This window comes from Taurulus bubalis (assembly GCF_910589615.1).
Source record: "Taurulus bubalis genome assembly, chromosome: 3".
Taxonomy (NCBI): Eukaryota; Metazoa; Chordata; class Actinopteri; order Perciformes; family Cottidae; genus Taurulus; species Taurulus bubalis.
The window spans coordinates 42,110,437-42,136,676 of record NC_136591.1 but is presented as its reverse complement, the minus strand read 5'-3'; the positions used below and the strand labels follow the sequence as shown (position 1 = coordinate 42,136,676).

General features: G+C 44.2%; 1 protein-coding gene across 1 annotated transcript; it reads left to right on the top strand.

Moving 5' to 3' along the window:
• Positions 1-11,588: 11,588 nt before the first annotated feature.
• rbm46 (RNA binding motif protein 46) lies at positions 11,589-24,038 on the top strand (the record flags this gene model as incomplete). Its single annotated transcript, XM_079215876.1, has 10 exons — positions 11,589-11,607; positions 13,090-13,263; positions 13,908-14,088; positions 14,176-14,332; positions 15,199-15,328; positions 16,324-16,421; positions 17,866-18,289; positions 21,639-21,838; positions 22,013-22,115; positions 23,800-24,038. The coding sequence occupies 10 exons, from the start codon at positions 11,589-11,591 to the stop codon at positions 24,036-24,038; spliced, it is 1,725 nt and encodes a 574-aa protein (XP_079072002.1).
• Between the last annotated feature and the right edge of the window lie 2,202 nt (positions 24,039-26,240).

The window sequence follows — 26,240 nt, the reverse complement described above, 5'->3', positions numbered from 1 at the left end:
CTGATTAACCATTAATGTTATATAATGACCTCTGATTAACCATGGAGGTTATATAATGGGTAAATCCTTTGGATCTCTCCAATTGATCCAGAATGCTGCAGCTCGTGTACTAACGAGGACGCGGAAGAGAGATCACATTACTCCTGTACTAGCTGCTCTCCACTGGCTTCCTGTAAGATCGAGAATCATATTTAAAATCCTTCTCCTTACCTACAAAGCCTTAACTGGTGATGCACCATCATATCTTAAGGACCTTTTAGTGCCATATTACCCCACGAGAGCATTACGCTCACTGAATGCAGGGTTACTTGTGGTTCCCAGTGTTAAAAAGTAGGTTGGGGGCTAGAGCTTTCAGTTATCGGGCTCCTCTTCTGTGGAATCAGCTTCCACTTTCAGTTTGGGGGGCAGGCAGTCACCTCATTTAAGAGTAGACTTAAGACTTTCCTCTTTGATAGCGCTTATAGTTAGGGCTGTTTCAGGCTTATAGTTAGGGCTGTTTCAGGCTTATAGTTAGGGCTGGCTCAGGTTTACCTGGTCCAGCCCCTAGATATGCTGCTATAGGCCTAGACTGCTGGGGGACATCTTACACACTGAGCTCCTCCTCTCCTTCTCTTCCTCTTTCGCTCCTCCTCTCCTCCTCTCCTCTTATCCTCTTCTTTCTCTCCCTCTGGATAAATGATTGTCTCTTCAATGCATATTACTAACTCTACTTTCTTTTTCCATGGATCGTGGCTGACTGGAACCAGTCCTGCCTGCTGCCATGGCCCTGCTGATGCCCCTCCTCTCTACCTCCTTCTGCTTCATGGGTCGTGGTTATCTGGATCATGGACCATGCCTACTACTCATTATATGAATCATTTCTGTCATATTCATTGAATGTGCTGTAACTCCGTTACGTTATTCATTCTGGCCACATGACATCTATTGCTTCTGTTCATCCAGGGAGAGGGATCCTCCTCTGTTGCTCTCCCTCAGGTTTCTTCCTGTTTTCCCTGTGAAAGGGTGTTTACTATCTTTATTGGGGGAGTTATTCCTGATCCGATGTGAGGTCCCGGGACAGGATGTCATGTGTACAGATTGTAAAGCCCTCCGAGGCAAACTTGTATTTGTAATGTTGGGCTATACAAAATAAACTGAATTGAATATAATGAGGTTATGTAATTACCTCCAATGCCAATTTCATTTTACACTACAACGTTCCTGTCTCAGTGAAGGAATATGCTTCGTTAAGGAAAGCTGTTCCTCAGGGCTGTGGTTCTGAGTAAAGGTGCTTCATGTCCAGCTGATGCTTCTTTGGTTAATATTGTGGACACCCCTCATGGGAAATATGTTCCTCGCCATCCAGTAAGAACAATAACAAGCTATTCGCTCTCTTTCCCACTCTGAAGTCGTCCCAAAGCCTTATTTCATCACATATTGGAGTAACTTTGAGAAGAATATTCCTTGGATTAAAGTTTGGTCGTTGCCCCACAAATATTGTCCCACAAATAAGATTAGAGAGCTTTCCTTTAGAGAGGCTTCCTTCAAGGTACACAAGTGTTACCCTGCAGAGCATGTTCTCAATGAGTTTAAGAAAGATTTAGATATACTTTTTACCTTTTGTACAGTTCAACCTGAAACTGAGCCTCCTATTTTTTGCCAGTCAGTTCTCCAAAAAGTTATGGAAAAATGTCTCCAAATTTATTAGCGACGTTTTGTACAAATATTTTATATTATTATATTATTACATGATTATATTTGGATTTGTTAGCTATGACAGACGATTTGAGGAAAGGGCGTATATTATACATGTATTAATTATCTTTGCCAACTTTTATATTCACAAATGTAAACTTACAAACCAAAAACCTATTTTTTGTGTTTTTCTTTTTACAAATAATTTGTAATTATACATAATAACTCTGAAAGGCTGTCCCCCCCCAAAAAAAAACTGACGACATGCGTTGCCAGTAATATGTTTGTAATTACACACTCTTTTTTATTTTATGTTATGCTTTGTCTTTTTTATTTCTCTGCGGTTAGATTAATTGTCATTGAATCTATTTTCCGTTTGCTATTGTCAATTTAAGAAATAGTACCAAAAAAAGAAGCTCGACTCATGTTGGTGACTTATGTACTTCCGGGTCATTCCACCTTCCGAGGCGAACAGGAATATCCAACCGCAGCCTAACTTCCCGCGCCGAACATTTTTTGTTTCCCTCCGGAAACAACATGGCGGCCGAGGCTCCCGTCGGCCTCAGCAACATGTCTACGGCCGAGATGCTGAGAGGACTCGTCGTTGAGAAACTGACGACCGCCGCGCAGGAAATCTTCGCGACCGTGGAGAGAACCGTGGCCGGGTACGAGGAGGAGGCGTCGGGTCTGCGGCGGGAGATCGACCGGCAGACGAGGCTGCTGGAGCAGCTCGCGCAGCCGCAGATCAAAGTGGAGACGACAGGTCTGAATGGAAACGCTCCCAATGGCGGACCCCGTTGACAAAAACGTGAATTTAATAGAATTGTATTTAATTTGCTGAAAGAGAACCCACACGTCACGTCACGGAAGTCTTCATCGCTTCATTCGGCCGTATTAGAAACTCTCTTCTACGTGTACTACGTGTACTGTGTGTACTGTGTGTACTACTACCAGGAACAGCATCCGGGTATTTTGGGACATCCTGTAGATTTCAGGCTCGTTCGGATGAGCCGCTCATGCGCAGAAACGATCACCATCGATCTCTTTCTTTTCTTTTTACACATTTTAATACACAAACATTCTGGTAAACACGAGCAGCACTTTCTGAACATATGAAGGTAGATTAATACAGATTAAAAGTAATGAAAAATACAGGAGTATGTGTACATGAAGGTTTCCTTCAGTCAAACTGTATTTTTTTTTAATTGTTACCTGTGGAGGTAAAACTCCCATCAAATCATCTCACATTTTCATTGGAGAAAAATCTAAACTTGTTTTCTCTGATCAGATGATCAGCTGTCTGTCTGCCAGCTGGCTGGAGGAGGAGGAGGAGGAAGAGGAGGAGGAGGAGAAGAACAGTCCAGACTTGAGCCGGGTACCGGTACGTCTTTAAATCCTCCTTAAAAATGATGAATATAGTTTTATACTTTGAATACATTTTCCTTATTATACTTGTTTACATTTATAACATGTAAATGCAGTATTGCTTATTTATTTATTGTCTTGTTCAGACGTTGAGGACTTTGGGATCCGGGACGTCGTCAGCTACAATGAGGAAGAGGAGGGTGAAGAGGAGGAGAAGACGGAGGAGTCTGCAGAGGAGCCGGTCCAGAGCAGCAGTCTGAGGGACCCGGGTCCCCAGAGGAAGGGGGCTCCTCTGAAGCTCAGAGTCGGTCTGATGCCGACCTCGAAGAGCGACTCGGCCCTGGAGGACGGTGAGAGGAACAGGAAGTGGAAACTCCACCAGACATAGAATATGATGTATGTGTTGTGTTGGAGGAACAACACATCATTAAGACGTCTAATTAAACCCACTAATATAACAACATAAAATCATTAATAGAAAACATGTTATTCAATAATATAACAAATTAAATCCATTCATAAAACTAATTAAATCTATTAATATAAAATGTTTTATCCGTTAATATAAAAAATGTAAACCATGGATATAACAAATTTAATTATTTAATAAAACAAATATAATCCATTGATTTAACTAATTTAAATAATTCATACGAAAAAATTAAAAGCATTAAATAATACAAATTATGTTCATTAATTTAACAAATGAAATCCATTATTATAAAAAATAGTATTCATTAATAAAGTAAAATAATCCATTAATATATATATTTTTAAATAATTTAACAAATTAAATCCATTAAATTTACAAATTAAATTAATTCATGTGACAAATTAAATCCATTAATATATTAAATTAATTAATATAACAAATGAAATCTATCAATATACCAAATTAAATTAATTCATATAACAAATTAAATCATTAATATAAAACATGTTATTCAATAATATAACACATTAAATTAATTCATAAAACTAATTAAATCTATGAATATAAAATGTTTTATCCATTAATATAAAAAATGTAAACCATGAATATAACAAATTTGATTATTTAATAAAACAAATATAATCCATTGATTTAACTAAATAATTCATACGAACAAATTAAAAGCATTACATAATACACATTATGTTCATTAATTTAACGAATTAAATCCATTAATATAACAAATTAAATTCATAATGTGACTTCTCACTATGAAAACTCTTCACCCGTACAAAATTATCTGGAAATTTACAGACATCATAAACGTGCAACTGAGTATATTTTTGCAAACAAAGATAATAATAATAATAATAATAATAATATAGTTTTTTTTTTTAAACGGAAATCTGAAGAATAAATATTGCTAAAGTGTTTTGTATTGGAAGGATGTGTCAGAATAAATGACTGTAAACTGTGTGTGTGTGTGTGTGTGTGTGTGTGTGTGTGTTAGGGTTGAAGTCCCCCCTGCAGGAGGTGCGCTGCCCCCGAGGCCTCCAGGAACCGGACTTCCTGGACCTGCTCCGCTCCACCTTCCCCCAGCTGACCGGCCCGTTTAAAGCCTTCACCTCCGACGCCACCGGGAAGTCGGCCCTGTTTATCCGAGTGAAGGTAGACTTGTTGGACTGAGTAAAGCTCTGCTGAGGCGCTTTGTGATTCAGAAGAAAACTCCTGATCTCTTCCAGGCGGCAAACAAACCCCAGAAGGACAAGAAGAAGCTTCGCCCTCCTCCTCAGAGGAAAGACGAGATCGCTGAAGAAGGAAGGTAGGCGATAAATATCACAACCTCAGATATAATATTCATTCTTTCATTTAATGTTGTGATCTGGAGGTTTAATTATCACCCTTATTTCCTGCCTGCAGCGCCACCATCAGTCCTGCAGACAAGAGGGAGGGACGCAAAGCTCGTGTGCCGAGGAAGGCGAAGAAGAAACGACGAGTGGACAGAGGACGCGAGAAGGAGGAAGAGGAGGAGGAGGAGGAGGAGGAGGAGGAGAAAAAAGAGGAGGAGGAGGAGGAGGAGGAGGAGAAGAAGGAAGACGACAAGAAGAAGAAGGAGGAGGATGAGGAGAAGAAGGAGGTGAAGAAGCAGCAGCAGGAGGAGGAGGAGGAGGAGAAGCAGAAGGAAGACGAGGAGGAGGAGGAGGAGGAGGAGGAGGAGAAGGAGGTGAAGAAGCAGGAGGAGGAGGAGGAGGAGGAGGAGAAGAAGCAGAAGGAAGACAAGGAGGAGGAGGACGAGGAGGAGAAGAAGAAGAAGAAGAAGAATAAGAAGAAGGAGGTGAAGAAGAAAAAGACGGAGGAGGAGGAGGAGGAGGAGGAGGAGAAGAAGCAAGAGGAGGAGGAGAAAGACGACAACTTGCAACAAGACAGGGAGGCGAGGGAGAGCAAAGCTGAGAGGAAGAAGAGGAGGAGGAGGAGGAAAGAGAGGAGGAGGAGGGAAGAGAGGAAGGCGGCCCAGAGCACCAGTCTAGATCAGGAGGTTCTGAGGGACCTGGGTCAGCAGATACCGAACGCACACATGAACCAGGAAGTGACGTCACCGCTTCAGAAGCGTCCTCTGCGAGTGAGGCAGAACGATGGCTCTTCAGACTGCTCTTCTCTGCCTAGCGGAGCTCCGCCTGAGAAGAGGAGGCGCAGCAGGGGGGCCGGTCCAGACCCTCGGGCCGGTCCAGACCATCGGGCCGGTCCAGAAGATCTGGCCGGTCCAGAAGATCTGGCCGGTCCAGACCATCAAGCCCATCAAGCCGGTCCAGACCCTCAGGCAAACCCGCTCACGGACCACGGTAAGAGTCCAACAGGAAATTGATGACGTCAATAACAAACAGGAAACGTTTCATTTTCCCCAAATCAATAAACATGTTTTCAGCGTTCTGTCGGTTGCAGCCTGACGTTTGGTCCGAGACGTTTGGTCCTAGACGTTTGGTCCGAGACGTTTGGTTCTGGACGTTTGGTTCTAGACGTTTGGTTCTAGACGTTTGGTTCTGGACGTTTGGTTCTGGACGTTTGGTTCTGGACGTTTGGTTCTGGACGTTTGGGTCTAGACGTTTGATCCTAGACGTTTGGTTCTAGACGTTCGGTCCAAGACGTTCGGTCCAAGACGTTTGGGTCTAGACGTTTGGTCCTAAACGTTTGGTCCTAAACGTTTGGTTCTAGACGTTTGTTCCTAGACGTTTGTTCCTAAACGTTTGGTTCTAGACGTTTGGTCCTAAACGTTTGGTCCTAAACGTTTGGTTCTAGACGTTTGGTTCTAGATGTTTGGTCCTAGACGTTAGGTCCTAGATGTTTGGGTCTAGATGTTCGGTTCTAGATGTTTGGTTCTGGCTGTTTGGTCCTAGACGTTTGGATCTGGACGTTTGGTCCTAGACGTTTGGTCCTCTACGTTTGAGTCTAGACGTTTGGTCCTAGATGTTTGGTTCTGGACGTTTGGTTCTAGACGTTTGGTCCTAGACGTTTGGTCCTAGACGTTCGGTTCTAGATGTTTGGTTCTGGCTGTTTGGTCCTAGACGTTTGGTACTAGACGTTTGCTTCTAGACGTTTGGTTCTGGCTGTTTGGTCCTAGACGTTTGGTCCTAGACGTTTTGGTTCTAGATGTTTGGTTCTGGCTGTTTGGTCCTAGACGTTTGGTACTAGACGTTTGGTACTAGACGTTTGCTTCTAGACGTTTGGTTCTGGCTGTTTGGTCCTAGACGTTTGGTCCTAGACGTTTTGGTTCTAGATGTTTGGTTCTGGCTGTTTGGTCCTAGACGTTTGGTACTAGACGTTTGGTCCTAGACGTTTGGTCCTAGACGTTCGGTTCTAGATGTTTGGTTCTGGCTGTTTGGTCCTAGACGTTTGGTACTAGACGTTTGCTTCTAGACGTTTGGTTCTGGCTGTTTGGTCCTAGACGTTTGGTCCTAGACGTTTTGGTTCTAGATGTTTGGTTCTGGCTGTTTGGTCCTAGACGTTTGGTCCTAGACGTTTGGTACTAGACGTTTGCTTCTAGACGTTTGGTTCTGGCTGTTTGGTCCTAGACGTTTGGTCCTAGACGTTTTGGTTCTAGATGTTTGGTTCTGGCTGTTTGGTCCTAGACGTTTGGTACTAGAAGTTTGGTCCTAGACGTTTGGTCCTAGACGTTCGGTTCTGGACGTTCGGTTCTGGACGTTTGGTTCTGGACGTTTGGTTCTGGACGTTTGGTGCTAGACGTTTGGTTCTAGACGTTTGGTTCTAGATGTTTGGTCCTAGACGTTTGGTCCTAGACGTTCGGTTCTGGACGTTTGGTTCTGGACGTTTGGTGCTAGACGTTTGGTCCTAGACGTTTGGTTCTAGACGTTTGGTTCTAGATGTTTGGTCCTAGACGTTTGGTCCTAGACGTTCGGTTCTGGACGTTCGGTTCTGGACGTTTGGTTCTATACGTTTGGTCTTAGACGTTCGGTCCTAGACGTTTGGTCTTAGACGTTTGGTCCTAGACGTTTGGTCCTGGATGTTTGGTTCTGGACGTTTGGTCCTGGACGTTTGGTTCTAGACGTTTGGTTCTAGACGTTTGGTGCTAGACGTTTGGTTCTGGACGTTTGGTTCTGGACGTTTGGTTCTGGACGTTTGGTTCTAGACGTTTGGTGCTAGACGTTTGGTCCTAGACGTTCGGTTCTGGACGTTCGGTTCTGGACGTTTGGTTCTGGACGTTCAGTCCTAGACGTTCGGTCCTAGACGTTTGGTCCTAGACGTTTGGTCCTAGACATTTGGTTCTAGACGTTTGGTCCTAGACGTTTGGGTCTAGACGTTTGGTTCTGGATGTTTAGTCTTAGACATTTGATCCTAGACGTTTGGGTCTAGACGTTTGGTTCTGGATGTTTGGTTCTAGACGTTTGGTCCTGGACGTTCGGTTCTGGACGTTCGGTTCTGGACGTTCGGTTCTGGACGTTCGGTTCTGGACGTTCGGTTCTAGACGTTCGGTCCTAGACGTTCGGTCCTATACGTTCGGTCCTATACGTTTGGTCCTAGACGTCCTATACGTTTGGGTCTAGACGTTTGGTCCTAGACGTTTGGTCCTAGACGCTTGGTCCTAGACGTTTGGGTCTGGATGTTTAGTCTTAGACATTTGGTCTTAGACGTTTGGGTCTAGACGCTTGGTCCTAGACGTTTGGTCCTAGACGCTTGGTCCTAGACGCTTGGTCCTAGACGTTTGGTTCTGGATGTTTAGTCTTAGACATTTGGTCTTAGACGTTTGGTTCTGGATGTTTGGTTCTAGACGTTTGGTCCTGGACATTCGGTTCTGGACGTTCGGTCCTAAACGTTCGGTCCTAGACGTTCGGTTCTAGATGTTTGGTCCTATACGTTTGGTCCTATACGTTTGGTCCTATACGTTTGGTCCTAGACGCTTGGTCCTAGACGTTTGGTCCTAGACGTTTGGTCCTAGACGTTTGGTCCTAGACGTTTGGGTCTAGACGTTTGGTCCTGGCTGTTTGGTCCTAGACGTTTGGTCCTAGACGTTTGGTCCTAGACGTTTGGTTCTAGACGTTCGGTTCTGGACGTTTGGTTCTAGACGTTTGGTCCTAGACGTTTGGTTCTAGACGTTCGGTTCTGGACGTTTGGTCCTAGACGTTTGGTCCTAGACGTTTGGTTCTAGACGTTCGGTTCTGGACGTTTGGTTCTAGACGTTTGGTTCTAGACGTTTGGTTCTAGATGTTTGGTCCTAGACGTTTGGGTCTAGACGTTTGGTTCTGGACGTTTGGTTCTAGACGTTTGGTCCTAGACGTTTGGGTCTGGATGTTTAGTCTTAGACATTTGGTCTTAGACGTTTGGGTCTAGACGCTTGGTCCTAGACGTTTGGTCCTAGACGCTTGGTCCTAGACGCTTGGTCCTAGACGTTTGGTTCTGGATGTTTAGTCTTAGACATTTGGTCTTAGACGTTTGGTTCTGGATGTTTGGTTCTAGACGTTTGGTCCTGGACATTCGGTTCTGGACGTTCGGTCCTAAACGTTCGGTCCTAGACGTTCGGTTCTAGATGTTTGGTCCTATACGTTTGGTCCTATACGTTTGGTCCTATACGTTTGGTCCTAGACGCTTGGTCCTAGACGTTTGGGTCTAGACGTTTGGTCCTAGACGTTTGGTCCTAGACGTTTGGGTCTAGACGTTTGGTCCTGGCTGTTTGGTCCTAGACGTTTGGTCCTAGACGTTTGGTCCTAGACGTTTGGTTCTAGACGTTCGGTTCTGGACGTTTGGTTCTAGACGTTTGGTCCTAGACGTTTGGTTCTAGACGTTCGGTTCTGGACGTTTGGTTCTAGACGTTTGGTTCTAGACGTTTGGTTCTAGATGTTTGGTCCTAGACGTTTGGGTCTAGACGTTTGGTTCTGGACGTTTGGTTCTAGACGTTTGGTCCTAGACGTTTGGTCCTAGACGTTTGGGTCTAGACGTTTGGTTCTGGACGTTTGGTTCTAGACGTTTGGTCCTAGACGTTTGGTCCTGGACGTTTGGTTCTAGACGTTTGGTCCTAGACGTTTGGTCCTAGACGTTTGGTTCTAGACGTTCGGTTCTAGACGTTCGGTTCTGGATGTTTGATCCTCGTGAGCGCTTCAGTCCAAACTCATGTTGTGTTGCATGTGTTGTTAGGGTTGAAGACCCCGCTGCAGGAGCAGAGGCGACCCGGAGGCCTGCCGGAACCAGACTGCCGGGCCCTGCGGAGGTCCACCCGCTGTCGGGGTCCCCCTTACCTCAGGGTCCACCAATGCACTCAGACCAGAACGAAGGAAGAACCGCTGTGACCGCAGAGCGGGAACCTTTTCTGGGAGCGACGGCCTGAAAGTCCCGCGGCGCTCGTCGGTCACGCCGCCTCGTCGTCTTGAACATTTGTCAGAGACTTCGCTCCACGTTGAGCCCAAACTAAGGATTTCATCACAATAAACGGAGAAAAGGGAAGCCGAGATAACTGCATATTGATGCAGATTTGTAAAAAGTTTCAGTTCATGTTTTGTTGGTTTTCTCCGCAAGACGACAAGCAGGCAACTTTTACAACGCTTGTTTCCTAGATGGAGTTCGGTTGGATCGATGCTAAACTAAGCTAACAGCATTATATAGACGTGAAGGTCAAGTGTCAGTTATTACCATGTGGTTAATACAATGTAGTACTACACATACAACATGGTGTACTGAATATATATATATATATATATATATATATATATATATATGTATATGTGTATATGTATATATATATATATATGTGTATATGTGTATATGTATTTATATATATATATATATATATATATATATATATATATATATATATATATATATATATATATATATATATATATATATATATATATATGTATGTATGTATCTATGTATGTATGTATATATATATATATATACATATACATATATATACTTTTGTTTCCCGCTGTTTTAGCTACGTCTTTTTTTGGTCATAGTTTCTGTTTAATATTAGTCTCTGAAAAGTCTTTGCACTTGAATAAACCTTTTGTAAAAAAAAAAAATTGTGTCTCTTGTTTTTCTGCCATTTTCTTATTCAGTTTTTTTTTCAGTTTATTTTTTAATTTTTTATTTGAGTTAATATTTGTGTCTACTTATTTATTCATAAATCAGCCCTTTACTTTTAACTCATTTAAATATATTCAATGTTTATCTTTAATTGATTTAATATTACATTTAATTGTTATTTTTATTAATAAAACCTCACAGCCCTTTACTTTTACATAGTTGAATGTGTTTAATTTCCCCGTGTATCATTATTATTAAATAAGATGTATTTATTCTAAACAGGTAAAAGCCAAAGCGCAGAGGAAACAGTCCCTGCATTACTTTATATCTGAATAAAAGAAACTCCTCCAATAACATAATGAACACGTACTCATGATTTATTTTTATTTTCCTACAATTGAGAAAACATGACAAAGATTTCCACTTCAGTTCTTTAAAAACATTTTCTATGTATTCTTTCTTTCTCGTTATAAACTCTTCTTCTTCTGGAACCACATTTACTTTTTTTAATTAAAAACACTTTTTTTTTTACTTTTAGTTATATTCAGATTTTACATTACATTGTTATGTTTAATGTTTGATGTATATTTTTAACTCTTTTTTTAATGTTTTATATAAAGTTTGATTATGGTAAAACATTTTATTTTACTTTTAATTTTTTTTTTAAATTTTTACACATTATTATATTTGAATTCCTTTGTTAAACGTTTAATTAGTTTTATGTTTTATTTGTAAGTTTAATGTATTTTTTCATTTTACCTATGTCTACACTTTTTACTTTTAATTACATTCTCAAACTTGTATATATTCATTTGTTTACGTTTTATGTTAAGTTTAATTCTTTTATAGTACATCCGTGTCCACATGTCGTCCCGCCCCCGTGCCTCACATACGCAGGCTGATTGGCTCCGAGGAGCCTGGCCTCCATGTCAATCAAAACGTCTTCCAGTTGATTTGCATAATAGCAGAAGTTCGTTTCCAGGTGAAGTTTTAAGTTAATTGAAGTACGTCAGTGACGTAACTTTGTCTTTTCAGCTGTTTCTCGTTTATATTTAAATCCTTTAAAAATAAACCGGGAGAAGAAATGGCGGCAGAGAAATCCGGTAAGAGTTTATTTATTGTTTTAACCGTTATAACGGTAATTAACGGTAATGTACTCGAGCCGTTAGCTAGAAAACCGATCGCTAGCTTAAATGCTGCGGTGCAGCTGCGCTAGTTTTTAGTTTGCGATGTAGTATTCCTGGACCTTTTAAATACTTTAACCGCTTTATTTTCTGAACGTCATGACGTCACTGTGGCTCAAAGATTGGTTCCCGGGACCTTTCAGGGTCCTTTGAACGGCATCGACGAGGTCCACAGGAAAGGAAGTCAGCTAGCTAGTTAGCATGTTGAAGAGTAGTTTAAATTTGTTTCCTGGATACAAAAGTCTTATTTAAAGTGTTCTGAAGACCACGAGATGATGTTTAATGTTTTATATATGACGTGCTCCTCTATTTTATCTGTTAGATTTAGTGAATACATGAATAGATACACAAAGAAGAGACACACTATTAAGAGCTACTTTAACTAAGCTAACCTAGCAATGCTAACTTGTATAAAGTTATGAGTTTAAACTTGTGTACATTAGTACTGATGAAATATTATGCTAAAAGTACAACCTTACTGAAGTAAAAGTGCATGTATTTATAGTACAAGTGTTGTACTAATGATACACTGAGATAATACTACGCTACAAGTACAAAATTACTGAAGTAAAAGTACATGTACTTTTAGTAAATGGGTTGTACTAATACCACACTGATATACTACTACGCTACAAGTACAACCTTACTGAAGTAAAAGTACATGTACTTGTAGTAAAAGGGTTGTACTAATACCACACTCGGATATTACTATGCTACAAGTACAACCTTACTGAAGTAAAAGTGTTGTACTAATACCACACTGAGGAAATACTATGCCATAAGTACAACCTTACTGAAATAAAAGTACTTCTAGTAAAAGGGTTGTACTAATACCACACTGAGATATTACTACAGTACAAAGTACTGAAGTAAAAGTACCTGTACTTCTAGTAAAAGGGTTGTACTAATGCAACACTGAGATACTACTACGCTACAAGTACAACAGTACTGAAGTAAAGTATCTGTACTTATAGTTAAAGTGTTGTACTAATGATACACTGAGATACTACTACTCTACAAGTACAACAGTACTGAAGTAAAGTACCTGTACTTATAGTTAAAGTGTTGTACTAATGCCACACTGAGATAATACTACGCTACAAGTACAACAGTACTGAAGTAAAGTACCTGTACTTATAGTTAAAGTGTTGTACTAATGCCACACTGAGATACTACTACGCTACAAGTACAACAGTACTAAAGTAAAGTACCTGTACTTCTAGTAAAAGGGTCGTACACTAAATTGAATTCATTAAATCATCCGTCATGTCCCGACTGAGTGTTCCTTCCTCGCGGCTGTTTGTGGACTGGTTGGTCTGACGGTAACGTTGTTGTTGTTGTTGTCGTTGTCGTTGTTGTTGTTGTTGTTGTTGTTGTTGTTGTTGTCCTCGTGGTGCACAGACAGGGACTCGGACGGGGACTCGCAGCCCCCCGGGCGGGTCAGCCCTCTGGGCGGCGAGGACGAGTTCAAGGCGTCCTGCGCCAAAGAGATGGCTCTGCTGGCGCTGATGGAGGAGACCGGGTACGACATGGTGCAGGAGAACGGCCAGAGGAAGTACGGGGGCCCGCCGCCAGGTAGGGGGGGTCCCGTGTCTCTGCGTCCCGTGTTCTCCGTGTCTCTGCGTCCCGTGTTCTCTGTGTCTCTGCGTCCCGTGTTCTCCGTGTTTCTGTGTCCCGTGTTCTCCGTGTTTCTGTGTCCCGTGTTCTCCGTGTTTCTGTGTCCCGTGTCTCTGCGTCCCGTGTTCTCCGTGTCTCTGCGTCCCGTGTTCTCCGTGTTTCTGTGTCCCGTGTTCTCCGTGTTTCTGTGTCCCGTGTTCTCCGTGTTTCTGTGTCCCGTGTTCTCCGTGTTTATGTGTCCCGTGTTCTCCGTGTTTCTGTGTCCCGTGTTCTCCGTGTTTCTGTGTCCCGTGTTCTCCGTGTTTCTGTGTCCCGTGTTCTCCGTGTTTTTGTGTCCCGTGTTCTCCGTGTTTTTGTGTCCCGTGTTCTCCGTGTTTCTGTGTCCTGTGTTCTCCGTGTTTCTTTGTCCCGTGTTCTCCGTGTTTCTTTGTCCCGTGTTCTCCGTGTTTCTTTGTCCCGTGTTCTCTGTGTTTCTTTGTCCCGTGTTCTCCGTGTCTCTGCGTCCCGTCTTTTCCGTGTTCTGTCCCGTGTCTCTGCGTCCCGTGTCCTGTCCCGTGTCCTGTCCCGTGTCCTGACCCGTGTCCTGACCCGTGTGTCTGCAGGCTGGGAGGGCCCTGCCCCCCCTCGGGGCTGTGAGGTGTTCGTGGGTAAGATCCCCAGAGACCTGTATGAAGACGAGCTGGTCCCTCTGTTCCAGAGAGCCGGCCGGATCTACGAGTTCAGACTGATGATGGAGTTCAGCGGAGAGAACCGCGGCTACGCCTTCGTCATGTACACCACCAGGTGAGCTCTCAATATTTATACATGAACTCTCTTGGTTCTGTAGCTGTCTGCGTGACGGACCTGCTGCGTGTTGTGGTTTCTCTCCAGAGAGGCGGCGCAGAGAGCCATCCAGATGTTGGACAACCACGAGATCCGCCCGGGGAAGTACATCGGAGTGTGTGTGAGTCTGGACAACTGCCGCCTCTTCATCGGCTCCATCCCCAAAGACAAGAGGAAGAACGAGATCATGGAGGAGATGACCAAGGTAGGACGCTCAGGCACCACAGAAGAAGAAGCGTGTGTGAATCACTGCAGGGAGACTGTTGTGTGTCTGTGTGTGTGTGTGTGTGTGTGTGTGTCTCTGTACAGGGAGACTGTAGCGTGATCAGCATGTGGAGAGACAGAAAGTGGGTTGTGAGAGACAGGAAGTGGACATGTGAGAGACAGGAAGTAGGTTGTGAGAGACAGGAAGTGGACATGTGAGAGACAGGAAGTGGACATGTGAGAGACAGGAAGTGGACATGTGAGAGACAGGAAGTGGACATGGAGAGAGACAGGAAGTGGACATGTGAGAGACAGGAAGTGGACATGTGGAGAGACAGGAAGTGGTTTGTGAGAGACAGGAAGTGGACATGTGAGAGACAGGAAGTAGGTTGTGAGAGACAGGAAGTGGACATGTGAGAGACAGGAAGTGGACATGTGAGAGACAGGAAGTGGACATGTGAGAGACAGGAAGTAGGTTGTGAGAGACAGGAAGTGGACATGTGAGAGACAGGAAGTGGACATGGAGAGAGACAGGAAGTGGACCTGTGAGAGACAGGAAGTGGACATGTGGAGAGACAGGAAGTGGTCTGTGAGAGACAGGAAGTGGACATGTGGATAAACAGGAAGTGGAGATGTGGAGAGATAGGAAGTGAACATGTGGAGAGATAGGAAGTGGACATGTAGAGAGACAGGAAGTGGGTTGTGAGAGACAGGAAGTGGACATGTGGATAAACAGGAAGTGGACATTTGGAGAGACAGGAAGTGGACATGTAGAGAGACAGGAAGTGGGTTGTGAGAGACAGGAAGTGGACATGTGGAGAGACAGGAAGTGGACATGTGTGAGACAGGAAGTGGTTTGTCCCCCAGGTGACGGACGGCGTGGTGGACGTCATCGTGTACCCGAGCTCCACCGACAAGAGCAGGAACCGGGGCTTTGCCTTCGTGGAGTACGAGTCCCACAAGGCGGCCGCCATGGCCCGCAGGAAGCTCATCCCAGGTACCACAGCCTCTCAGCTGGTGCTGGGTCACTTCCTCCCTCTGTCCAGCAGGGGGCGGCAGAACACAGCTGATACACTGCACGTCTTTTCATGGCGTCCAGTTTATTAGGTACAAGCAGCTGAACGGTCCTGCAGGAGATCTGGATGCAGCTACTTAGTTAACAGTTAGTCTTGTGGACGCAGTGGTTGAGATATGTCTCCTTTATTTTAGTTTAAACATATTTATTTGATTTCAGTCAATTTCATTTAAATATTAAATTATATTTATTTAATTTAGTACATATTTATTTATTTCCTTTTATTTTAGTTTGGACATATTTATTAGATTTTTGTCAATCTCATTTAATTTACATATTTAGTTCTCTTATTTTAGTTTGACAAAAATATAATAAATATGTCCAATCTCATTTAATTGAAATCATATTTATTTAATTTAATTTAGTACATATTTATTTAAATTCTGTCAATCGCTTTCATTTAATTATTTAGTACATATTTATTTTGTCAACTTGATTTAAATATGTATTTCCTTTATTTTAGTTTGACAAAAATATAATAAATATATCCAAACTAAAATAATGGTAGTACATATTTAAATCAAATTGACCAAAAATTGACCAAAAAAATATAATAAATATATCCAATCTCATTTAATTTAATTTAAATATGAAATTATATTCACTACATTTTTGTCAATTTGATTTAAATATTTATTTCCTTTTATTTTAGTTTCTACATATTATATGTTTTTTCAATCTCATATAATTAAAATATTATATTATATTAATTTAATTGAGTACATATTTATTTAATTTCTGTCAATTTTATTTAGATATTTCTTTTCTTTATTTTTAAGATATTTTTTTCTTATGTTTGATATGATGCATGAATATGAATGTATTTTCTATACTCTTCTCATAATGCAGATGAAGGTGTTGTAGATCTTTGGGTAAAACATAAACATGAACAATGACGTAATGATCTCTTCTCCCAGGAACCTTCCAGCTGTGGGGTCACGCCATCCAGGTGGACTGGGCCGAGCCCGAGAAGGACGTGGACGAGGAGGTGATGCAGCGCGTCCGGGTTCTCTACGTGAGTCCCGTTCTGTTTATTCATGAGCTCACAGCGGAGAACGTTCACTCGCCTCCTCCTCCAGGAACGCTCGCTCGCCTCCTCCTTCGCTTCTCAAACATTCAGCAGGATTGTTGGGATCAGAGTTGAGAGCGAGCGCCTCGGCGGGGGGGAGGAGTCAAGCAGAGCAGCTCAATTACTGTGGAGGGCTTTTATTCTGAAGGGCTGAGGCCTGATCTGAGGGAGGGAGGTAAACAAAGCCCATGGTGTGTGTGTGTGTGTGTGTGTGTGTGTGTGTGTGTGTGTGTGTGTGTGTGTGTATATGTGTGTGTGCAACTGATTTAAAGGAGGTGTTTCATGTATTCCCGATTTGTTGCCGTACATTTGTCGTGTTATAAGCCGCTACTACTACTTTTTTTTCTTACTTTTTTTTTTTTCTCTACTTTTTTCTCGGCTTAAATATTGCGCTACTACAGCATACAGCTGACCTAGAAGCGTGACCTAGCAGCGCGAGCTAGCAGTGTGACCTAGCAGCGCAAGCTAGAAGCGTGATCTAACAGAGTGTACTAGCAGCGCGAGCTAGCAGCGTGACCTAGCAGCGCGAACTAGCAGTGTGACCTAGCAGCGCAAGCTAGAAGCGTGATCTAACAGAGTGTACTAGCAGCGTGAGCTAGCAGCGTGACCTAGTAGCGCGACCTAGAAGCGTGACCTAGAAGCGTGACCTAGAAGCGCGACCTAGAAGCGCGACCTAGAAGCGCGACCTAGCAGTGTGTACTAGCAGCGCGACCTAGCAGCGCGAGCTAGCAGCGTGACCTAGAAGCGCAATCTAGCAGCGTGATCTAGCAGCGTGAACTAGCAGCGCGATTTAGCAGCGCGATTTAGCAGCGCGATTTAGCAGCGCGATTTAGCAGCGCGACTAGCAGCGCAAGTTAGCAGCGTGATCTAGCAGCGTGACCAAGCAGCGATCTTGCAGCGCAATCTAGCAGCGCGATCTAGCAGCGTGAACTAGCAGCGCGATTTAGCAGCGCGATTTAGCAGCGCGATTTAGCAGCGCGATTTAGCAGCGCAAGTTAGCAGCGTGAACTAGCAGCGTGACCAAGCAGCGCGAACTAGCAGTGCGTACTAGCAGGGTGACATAGAAGTGTGACTTAGCAGTGTGACCTAGCAGCGTGAACTAGCAGCGTGACCTAGCAGCGTGAACTAGCAGCGTGGCCAAGTAGCGTGGCCAAGTAGCGCGAACTAGCAGCGTGAGCTAGCAGCACGACTAGCAGCACAAGGTGGTGGGAGAGACAGCGGGCAGCAGCGACTTATAAACTGTCGCGGCCTGTTTCTGATTAAATAGGACGTTTTCTTTCCATGTAGTAGATGCTCCGTGTAACACAGTGAGACGAGTGAACGTATGAACGAGTGAACGTATGAACGAGTGAACGAGTCCCCCTCCAGTAACCCGTACCTCCCTCTGCAGGTGCGTAACCTGATGCTCAGCACCGGCGAGGAGACGCTCCGCCAGGAGTTCTCCCGCTTCAAGCCGGGCTGCGTGGAGCGCGTGAAGAAGCTCACAGACTACGCCTTCGTGCACTACCGTTGCCGGGACGACGCCGTGGCGGCGCTCGGCCTCATGAACGGCGCCCAGATCGACGGGGCCGTCGTCGAGGTCACGCTGGCCAAGCCGGCCGGGGTCAAGGAGGGGAGCGTGTCCGGGGGGAGGAGGTACAACAACAACAACAACAACAACCGGGGATACCTGGGCAGCAACGCAGGAGGAGGAGGAGGAGGAGGAGGAGGAGGAGGAGGAGGAGGAGGAGATAACGGGACCTTTTTCCTGCACAGGAGCGATGGAGGGATGATGGGAGGAGCTGGGAGAACAAGCCCCTTCTGCTCCGGAGCAGGTGAGGAGCCTCAGCCTCAATTCTGTTCAACAAAGTGAAATACTTTAGTTACTTTAGACTCTGATAGAACTGGGTTTGAGTTTCCATCATGTGAACCTCTTAAAATGTTGGAGGAATGAGGAAGGAAGGGAGGGAGGAAGGGGTGAAGGGATGGAGGGAGGAAGGAAGGGAGGGAGGAAGGGAGGAGGTAGGAAAAAAGGAAGGGAGGAGGTAGGAAAAAAGGAAGGGAGGGAGGGAGGGAGGAGGTAGGAAAAAAGGAAGGGAGGGAGGGAGGGAGGAAGGGAGGAGGTAGGAAAAAAGGAAGGGAGGGAGGAAGGGAGGAGGTAGGAAAAAAAGGAAGGGAGGGAGGGAGGAAGGGAGGGATGGAGGAAGGAAGGGAGGGAGGAAGGGAAGAGGTAGGAAAAAAGGAAGGGAGGGAGGTAGGGAGGAGGTAGGAAAAAAAGGGAGGGAGGGAGGAAGGAAGGGAGGGAGGGAGGAAGGAAGGGAGAGAGAGAGGGAGGGCGGAAAGAAGGGAGGGAGGCAGGGACGGAAGGAAGAGGGGGAGGAAGGATGGAAGGAAGGCAGGCAAGGAGGAAGTCAGGGAGGGAGGAAAGAAGGGAGGAAGGCAGGGAGGAAGGAAGAGAGGGAGGGAGGAAGGCAGTTAGGGAGGAAGGGAGGAAGGCAGTTAGGGAGGAAGGCAGGCAAGCAAGGAGGGAAGGCAGGGAGGAAGGAAGGAGGGAGGGAGGAAAAAAGAAAGGGAGAGAGGAAGGATGGAAAGGAGGGAGGGAGGAAAGAAGGGAGGGAGGGAGGAAGGAAGGAAGGCAGGAAGGGAGGGAAAAAAGAAGAAAGGCAGGAAGGGAGAGAGGAAGGAAGGAAGAAGGGAGGAAGGAAGGAAGAAAAAAGGAAGGCAGGGAGGGAAGGAGGGAGGAAGGAAGTAGGGAGGGAGGGAAAAAGGAAGGCAGGAAGGGAGGGAGGGAGGGAGGAAGGAAGGATCCATTATGTTATCATAACTATTCTCATCAATAATCATTTAGTCTGTAGAGTCAATCTTCCTTCAATCTGTGAGATCTTATACATCTATGAATGAACATTTGATGTTTTATAATATGAGTTTCTCTGGTGGATTTCAGTCATGTTTCAAAATAAAATACCCCAAATATGAAGTTTTAATAACGTCAATCGGACATTTGAGAAGCTGGAAGCAGCGTTTAATGTTTAATTAATAATTAATGAGCAATGAGTCGCCAGGCAACGAGCTCAAGAGGTCAAAGGTCACAGCACATATGTTCATGTGCTGCTTGTGACAATACTGATGTAATATAATGCAGAACTTGTTTCATAATGAATAAAACATAATGCAACAGTATTAAATAGTAAAACAAAAATGCATTAATAATCAAACCAAATGCATAAATATTAAATAATCAAACAAAAATGAATAAATAATAAATAAAACGCGCAACGGCCGACGTGCACAGATACAAAACCCCCAAAATATGAAGATTTAATAACTTTAAAAAAATAAATATAACCAGCAAATCTCCACAGCGGTGGTGCGTTCAAGCCCCATTCAATAAAGAGTAAATGTCAGCGTCCTCATGGTGCGTTCACATGTCGTGTTGGTGATGAACTAGAATACATCCACATGTTTTCACGTGAATATAAAATATATATTAGAGATGAATTATGATTTCTGAGTTCATTATTAGACTTCAATAACACTAAAGACAATACTTATATATCAATAAAGATTATATTTCATTAGATTTACTGTCATAAATAAAGTTAAATAACAATACTTTGGTTAATTATCCTCCGGCCTGTTTTCATGAGATGAGACTTTATCTTATCAAACTGAATGATTTGCAAGTAAAAAAAGGCAATAAATCATAGTACATCATAATGTTAGATATGGTAATACTCTGCTTATCGCAGTACATCATAATGTTAGATATGGTAATACTCTGCTTATCGCAGTACATCATAATGTTAGATATGGTAATACTCTGCTTATCCCCCACCAACACGTACATGAACATGTTTGTCATCTCCACAACCATTATAATGTAAATATGCACTAGTTGGACAGTGATGTCTACGGATGTAGAAAAAGCTTTCTCATGCAAACTCAAATAGTCAACAAGAACATCGTGATACGTGACGTCCATCCATTGAGGCAAAGCAAACACATTTCCATTTAATCATGGAAGTCAGTGTTTGTTGGCTTTATTATTATTATTATTATTATATATTTATTATATTTTTAATGAGCTCCGGAGCAATAACATTCACTGACAGCAACGTCTTCACAGATCGTAAAGACAAGTTCTGTGTGATGTCATTCTGTGTGCGATATCGTCTTATTTGGCACAAAAATAATAAAGGCTTTGGAGTTCGTGGCTAATCAGCCGTCTTCCCACTGTGCGCTGCCGTCGCTGCACAGCGGCTTCCCTCTGGATGAACAGTTTCATCTCAACGAGGACGGCAGCTTGCAACTATTTTCACTGGGGATTATCGTGTCAGTTGATAAAGTCAACGGATAGAAGATGAACAGGGAAAGCAGCACGTCCTCACTTTGGAAAAGCTGAAATAACCTCAGCAAACTACGGCTAACGGCATCGAACTACGGCTAACAACATTAATCTACGGCTAGCGGTATGAAACTACGGCTAACTGCATGAAACTACGGCTAACGACATCAAACTACGGCTAACGGCATCGAACTACGGCTAACGGCATCAAACTATGGCTAACGGCATCAAACTATGGCTAACGGCATCGAACTACGGCTAGCTGCATGAAACTACGGCTAACGACATCAAACTACGGCTAACGGCATCGAACTATGGCTAACGGCATCAAACTATGGCTAACGGCATCAAACTATGGCTAACGGCATCGAACTACGGCTAACTGCATGAAACTACGGCTAACAACATCAAACTACGGCTAACGGCATCAAACTAGGGCTAACGGCATCAAACTAGGGCTAACGGCATCGTTACATTTCATTACATCATACTACGGCAAACCACATGTAACTACAGGTAATGGCATGACACTACGGCTAACGTCATGAAGCTACGGCTAATGGCATGAAGCTACGGCATGAAACTACGGCTAACGATATCAAGCTACGGCATGAAACTACGGCTAACGACATCAAACTACGGCTAACGGCATTGATCTAGGGCTAACGACGTTCATCGATGGCTAACAACGGATATTGATAGCTCATGATTAATGACGTTATACAGTAGCTAACAATGGCCAACAACAGCTACTGACAGCTAACAAATAACAGCATACAGTAGCTAATAATAGGCAACAACAGCTACTGATGGTTGCTTCTCTGTGTGCGTATCCTCAGAGGACCAGGACCGCTGTGTGTTCCCCCTGTTCCCCGGCATCCCGCTGACTCCCACCAACTTGCTGGCCCTGAAGCAGAGTCAGATCTGCTCCGCCACCAGTCTGCTGGACTTCTACTGCCGCAAGCACTACTGGTCTCCTCCAGAGTACCACCTGTACTCCACACCTGGCCAGGACGGGAAGCTGCTGCTGCTCTACAAGGTCTCACACACACAGACACACAACACCACCACACACCTCACCTCTCTCTACGCTACTCACACTGCGCCCCACCAACGGCCAATCACATTCTCCCATCTGGTTCTGGATTATTACATCATCTGTTTTGTTCATCAAGATTTGGCTATGTGTGTGTGTGTGTGTGTGTGTGTGTAGGTGGTGATGCCGTCAACACGCAGCACCTACTTCCCAGACAAGCTGTGTGTGATGCTGGACGACGCCAAAGAGCTGGCTGCTCAGACCACCCTGTGGAACCTGGGTACTGACACACACGCACACGCACACGCACACGCACACGCACACACACACACACACACACACACACACACACACACACACATATGGATCCGGTGGTGTTTGCAGCTTACTCGCTGTATAAATAAACATTGTTTACTCGTTCCGTATGAGTAAACAATGAGGTGAGGCCTTCTGCGCTTCAGGAGCTTCAGAGCTTTAGATCCCTGTCACTCACTCTAGCAGAGAGAGAGAGAGAGACAGATAGAGAGAGAGAGAGAGAGAGAGAGAGAGAGAGAGCTTGTTGAGTGTGCTTAAAGAAGACGAGTCAACGTGGATGAAAGCAGTTTGCATTCCTTCAGTTTAAGCGTTCTCTTTATATTCATTCACACAGAAGCTTAAAGCTCCACGTTCATCACTTTGATTTATTACATTTTTACCGGCTCAATCTGACAATCATCATTTATTCAGATCCACATTATAGTTTCCTCTGCTGCTGTTTGACATTCACAGACATTCACCCCCACACGGTTCTCTGAAGCTGCATTCTCTCTATGACCACCAAGGGGAGACTCCTCTGGTTGTATAGAAGTCTATGCTTCATGTGTTAAAGCTGCATTCTCTCTCATGAGTCCTCTGGTTGTATAGAAGTCTATGCTCCATGTGTTAAAGCTGCATTCTCTCTCCTGACTCCACTGGTTGTATAGAAGTCTATGATTCATGTGTTGAAGCTGCATTCTCTCTCCTGACCACCAGGGGGTGACTCCTCTGGTTGTATGGAAGTCTATGATTCATGTGTTAAAGCTGCATTCTCTCTCATGAGTCCTCTGGTTGTATAGAAGTCTATGATTCATGTGTTAAAGCTGCATTCTCTCTCATGACTCCTGTGGTTGTATAGAAGTCTATGATTCATGTGTTAAAGCTGCATTCTCTCTCATGAGTCCTCTGGTTGTATAGAAGTCTCCTCTGGTTGTATAGAAGTCTATATAAATGACTATTATGGTCTTTTAGAGTCAAACAGACCATAAAGCAGGGGATGCTTTAGGGCGGGGCTACAGGGTGATTGACAGGACACCAGAGACGTTGTCTGTAGTCCCTCCTCCTCAGTCCTTATATGGTCACTTCCTGTTCTCTGGTCGCTCAGCTGCAGGAAACAGAAGTAGTTTATAATCTGGATTAGATCTTCAGTCCAATGAGTGTTTCGTCTTCATTGATTCAGTTTAAGCATCAATCAGATCAGAGCTCGTTTTGGTGACTTTAGTTTTTATTGATTCTGGATGTTATGAATAGAATAAAACACTGATTTATTACTTTGTTTAGCTAAATGTGTTTCCTTCCTGTCTCCTTCCTTTAACTTCCATTCTCTCCCTCCCTCTCTCTTTTGTTCACCCTCTCCCTCCCTCTTTCTCTTCCACCCTCTATCTTCTCCCCTCTCTTCTCTTCTCCCTTCTCTTCATCCTTCTCTTCTTCCTTCTCCCCCCTCCTCTCCTCTCCCCTCTCTTCTTCTCTCCCCTCTCTTCTCTTCTTCCTTCTCCCCCCTCCTCTCCTCTCCCCTCTCTTCTTCTCTCCCCTCTCTTCTCTTCTTCCTTCTCCCCCCTCCTCTCCTCTCCCCTCTCTTCTTCTCTCCCCTCTCTTCTCTTCTTCCTTCTCTCCGCTCCTCTCCCCTCTTTTCTTCTCTCCTTCCTCCCCCCTTTCCTCCCCTCCTCCAGACTCGTCCTTCCTGAGCGTTACTTCCTGTGACTCCCCCAGAAGCTCCTCCCCCACCCTGGCCATCTCCCCCTCCTCCACCGGTCCCGGGTTGCTGACCTGCGGCGGCAGAGCCTTCGCCTCCTGCCTTCCTCCTCCTCCTCTTCCTCCTCCTCCTCCCCTGTCCTCCCCCTTCACCCTCTCCCCCCCCACCTCCCAGTCCCAGAGGCTCTACATCAGCTCCCAGTCTCCGTTCTACTGATGGTGAGGTCCTCATAATCACAGAGAAACCACATCACTGTCCACCTCAAGCCCTCAGCTTCATGTATTCACGTCCCAGGACAGCTTTCTGTCCTCCGGCCTTAAAGGGACAGTACCCCTTAAAGGGACAGTACCCCTTTAAGGAGCCGTTTCTGTCACTAGGGGGCGGCAGAAACAACAACGCTTTAAGTGAAGGATGTCAACGTGTCGTTGCAGGAGGTCGGTTCCCGTCTGAGGAGTGAGGACCCGAAGACGAGCTGGAGGGAGGAAGAGGAGGAAGGAGTGAGGACGCGACCCGAAGATGAGCTGGAGGGAGGAAGAGGAGGAAGAGGAGTGTTTGTTCTGATCACCAGGTGTTTACGTCTGAGAGGAGAGACGCTCAGAACAAACATCTCTGATTACATGTCTCTGGTAAATGTCAGCCTCATCTTCCTCCTCCTCTTCCTCACTGTCTGATTTCCCTGCAGCTAAAGTTCACCTTAAAGAAAGTACCCACAATGCATCACTTCTGTTTGAGAACAAAGTGAACAGAATCCTCTCATCCTCCTGTTTACCTTCTTCCACGTCTTGCTCCTACTTGTCTTCTCCTTTATTTTATTAATCTATTGTATCTTTCTATATTTCTGTGAGGGGGAGGAGGAGGAAGAGGAGGAGGAAGAGGAGGAGGAAGAGGAGGGGCGGAGTCATGTTCCTTTAGAAGCTGAACGAGAGGAACATGTGACGTTCTGCGTTGTTGTTCCTCTCTTTGTTTGTTCTTCACTGCGTTCACAGTGTTGTGTATTTATACCATGTTTGTGTATTTATACAGAGTTTGTGTGTTTTAAAGTGAAGGTTTTGTTCACGTCGTGACTTTAAACGACCTCCAGGTTTAATAATCTGTTTATTCAGAATTATAATTGACTGTTTCCTAAAATATGAAAACTATTTAACAAAAGATCCTATTTATTACCAACAATGCATCAGGAGGTCTGAGGCCTCGGTTCTCTTCCTGTGACCTTGAGACTCGGCCTGAAGGTCACGGAACAAACGGATGAAATGTTTCTGCTGCTTCACCTTTAGGACAAAGTTTTATTGTTCAGGTTTCATCTCATCAATAAAATGTTGAGTCAGGAAAACCTCTCTAGAGTTCTTCACCATCAACAGAACCACACATGTAGAACTACACATGTAGAACTACACAACCACACATGTAGAACTACAGAACCACACATGTAGAACCACACATGTAGAACTACAGAACCACACATGTAGAACCACACAACCACACATGTAGAACTACAGAACCACACATGTAGAACCACACATGTAGAACTACACAACCACACATGTAGAACTACAGAACCACACATGTAGAACCACACATGTAGAACCACAGAACCACACATGTAGAACCACACATGTAGAACCACAGAACCACACATGTAGAACCACACATGTAGAACCACAGAACCACACATGTAGAACCACAGAACCACACATGTAGAACTACACATGTAGAACCACACAACCACACATGTAGAACTACAGAACCACACATGTAGAACTACAGAACCACACATGTAGAACCACAGAACCACACATGTAGAACTACAGAACCACACATGTAGAACTACACAACCACACATGTAGAACTACACAACTACACATGTAGAACTACACATGTAGAACTACACATGTAGAACTACAGAACCACACATGTAGAACTACACATGTAGAACTACACATGTAGAACTACAGAACCACACATGTAGAACTACACATGTAGAACTACACAACCACACATGTAGAACTACAGAACCACACATGTAGAACCACAGAACCACACATGTAGAACTACACATGTAGAACTACACAACCACACATGTAGAACCACAGAACCACACATGTAGAACTACAGAACCACACATGTAGAACCACAGAACTACACATGTAGAACCACACATGTAGAACCACAGAACCACACATGTAGAACTACACATGTAGAACTACAGAACCACACATGTAGAACTACAGAACCACACATGTAGAACTACAGAACCACACATGTAGAACCACACATGTAGAACCACACATGTAGAACTACAGAAACACACATGTAGAACCACACATGTAGAACCACAGAACCACACATGTAGAACTACAGAACCACACATGTAGAACCACAGAACCACACATGTAGAACCACAGAACCACACATGTAGAA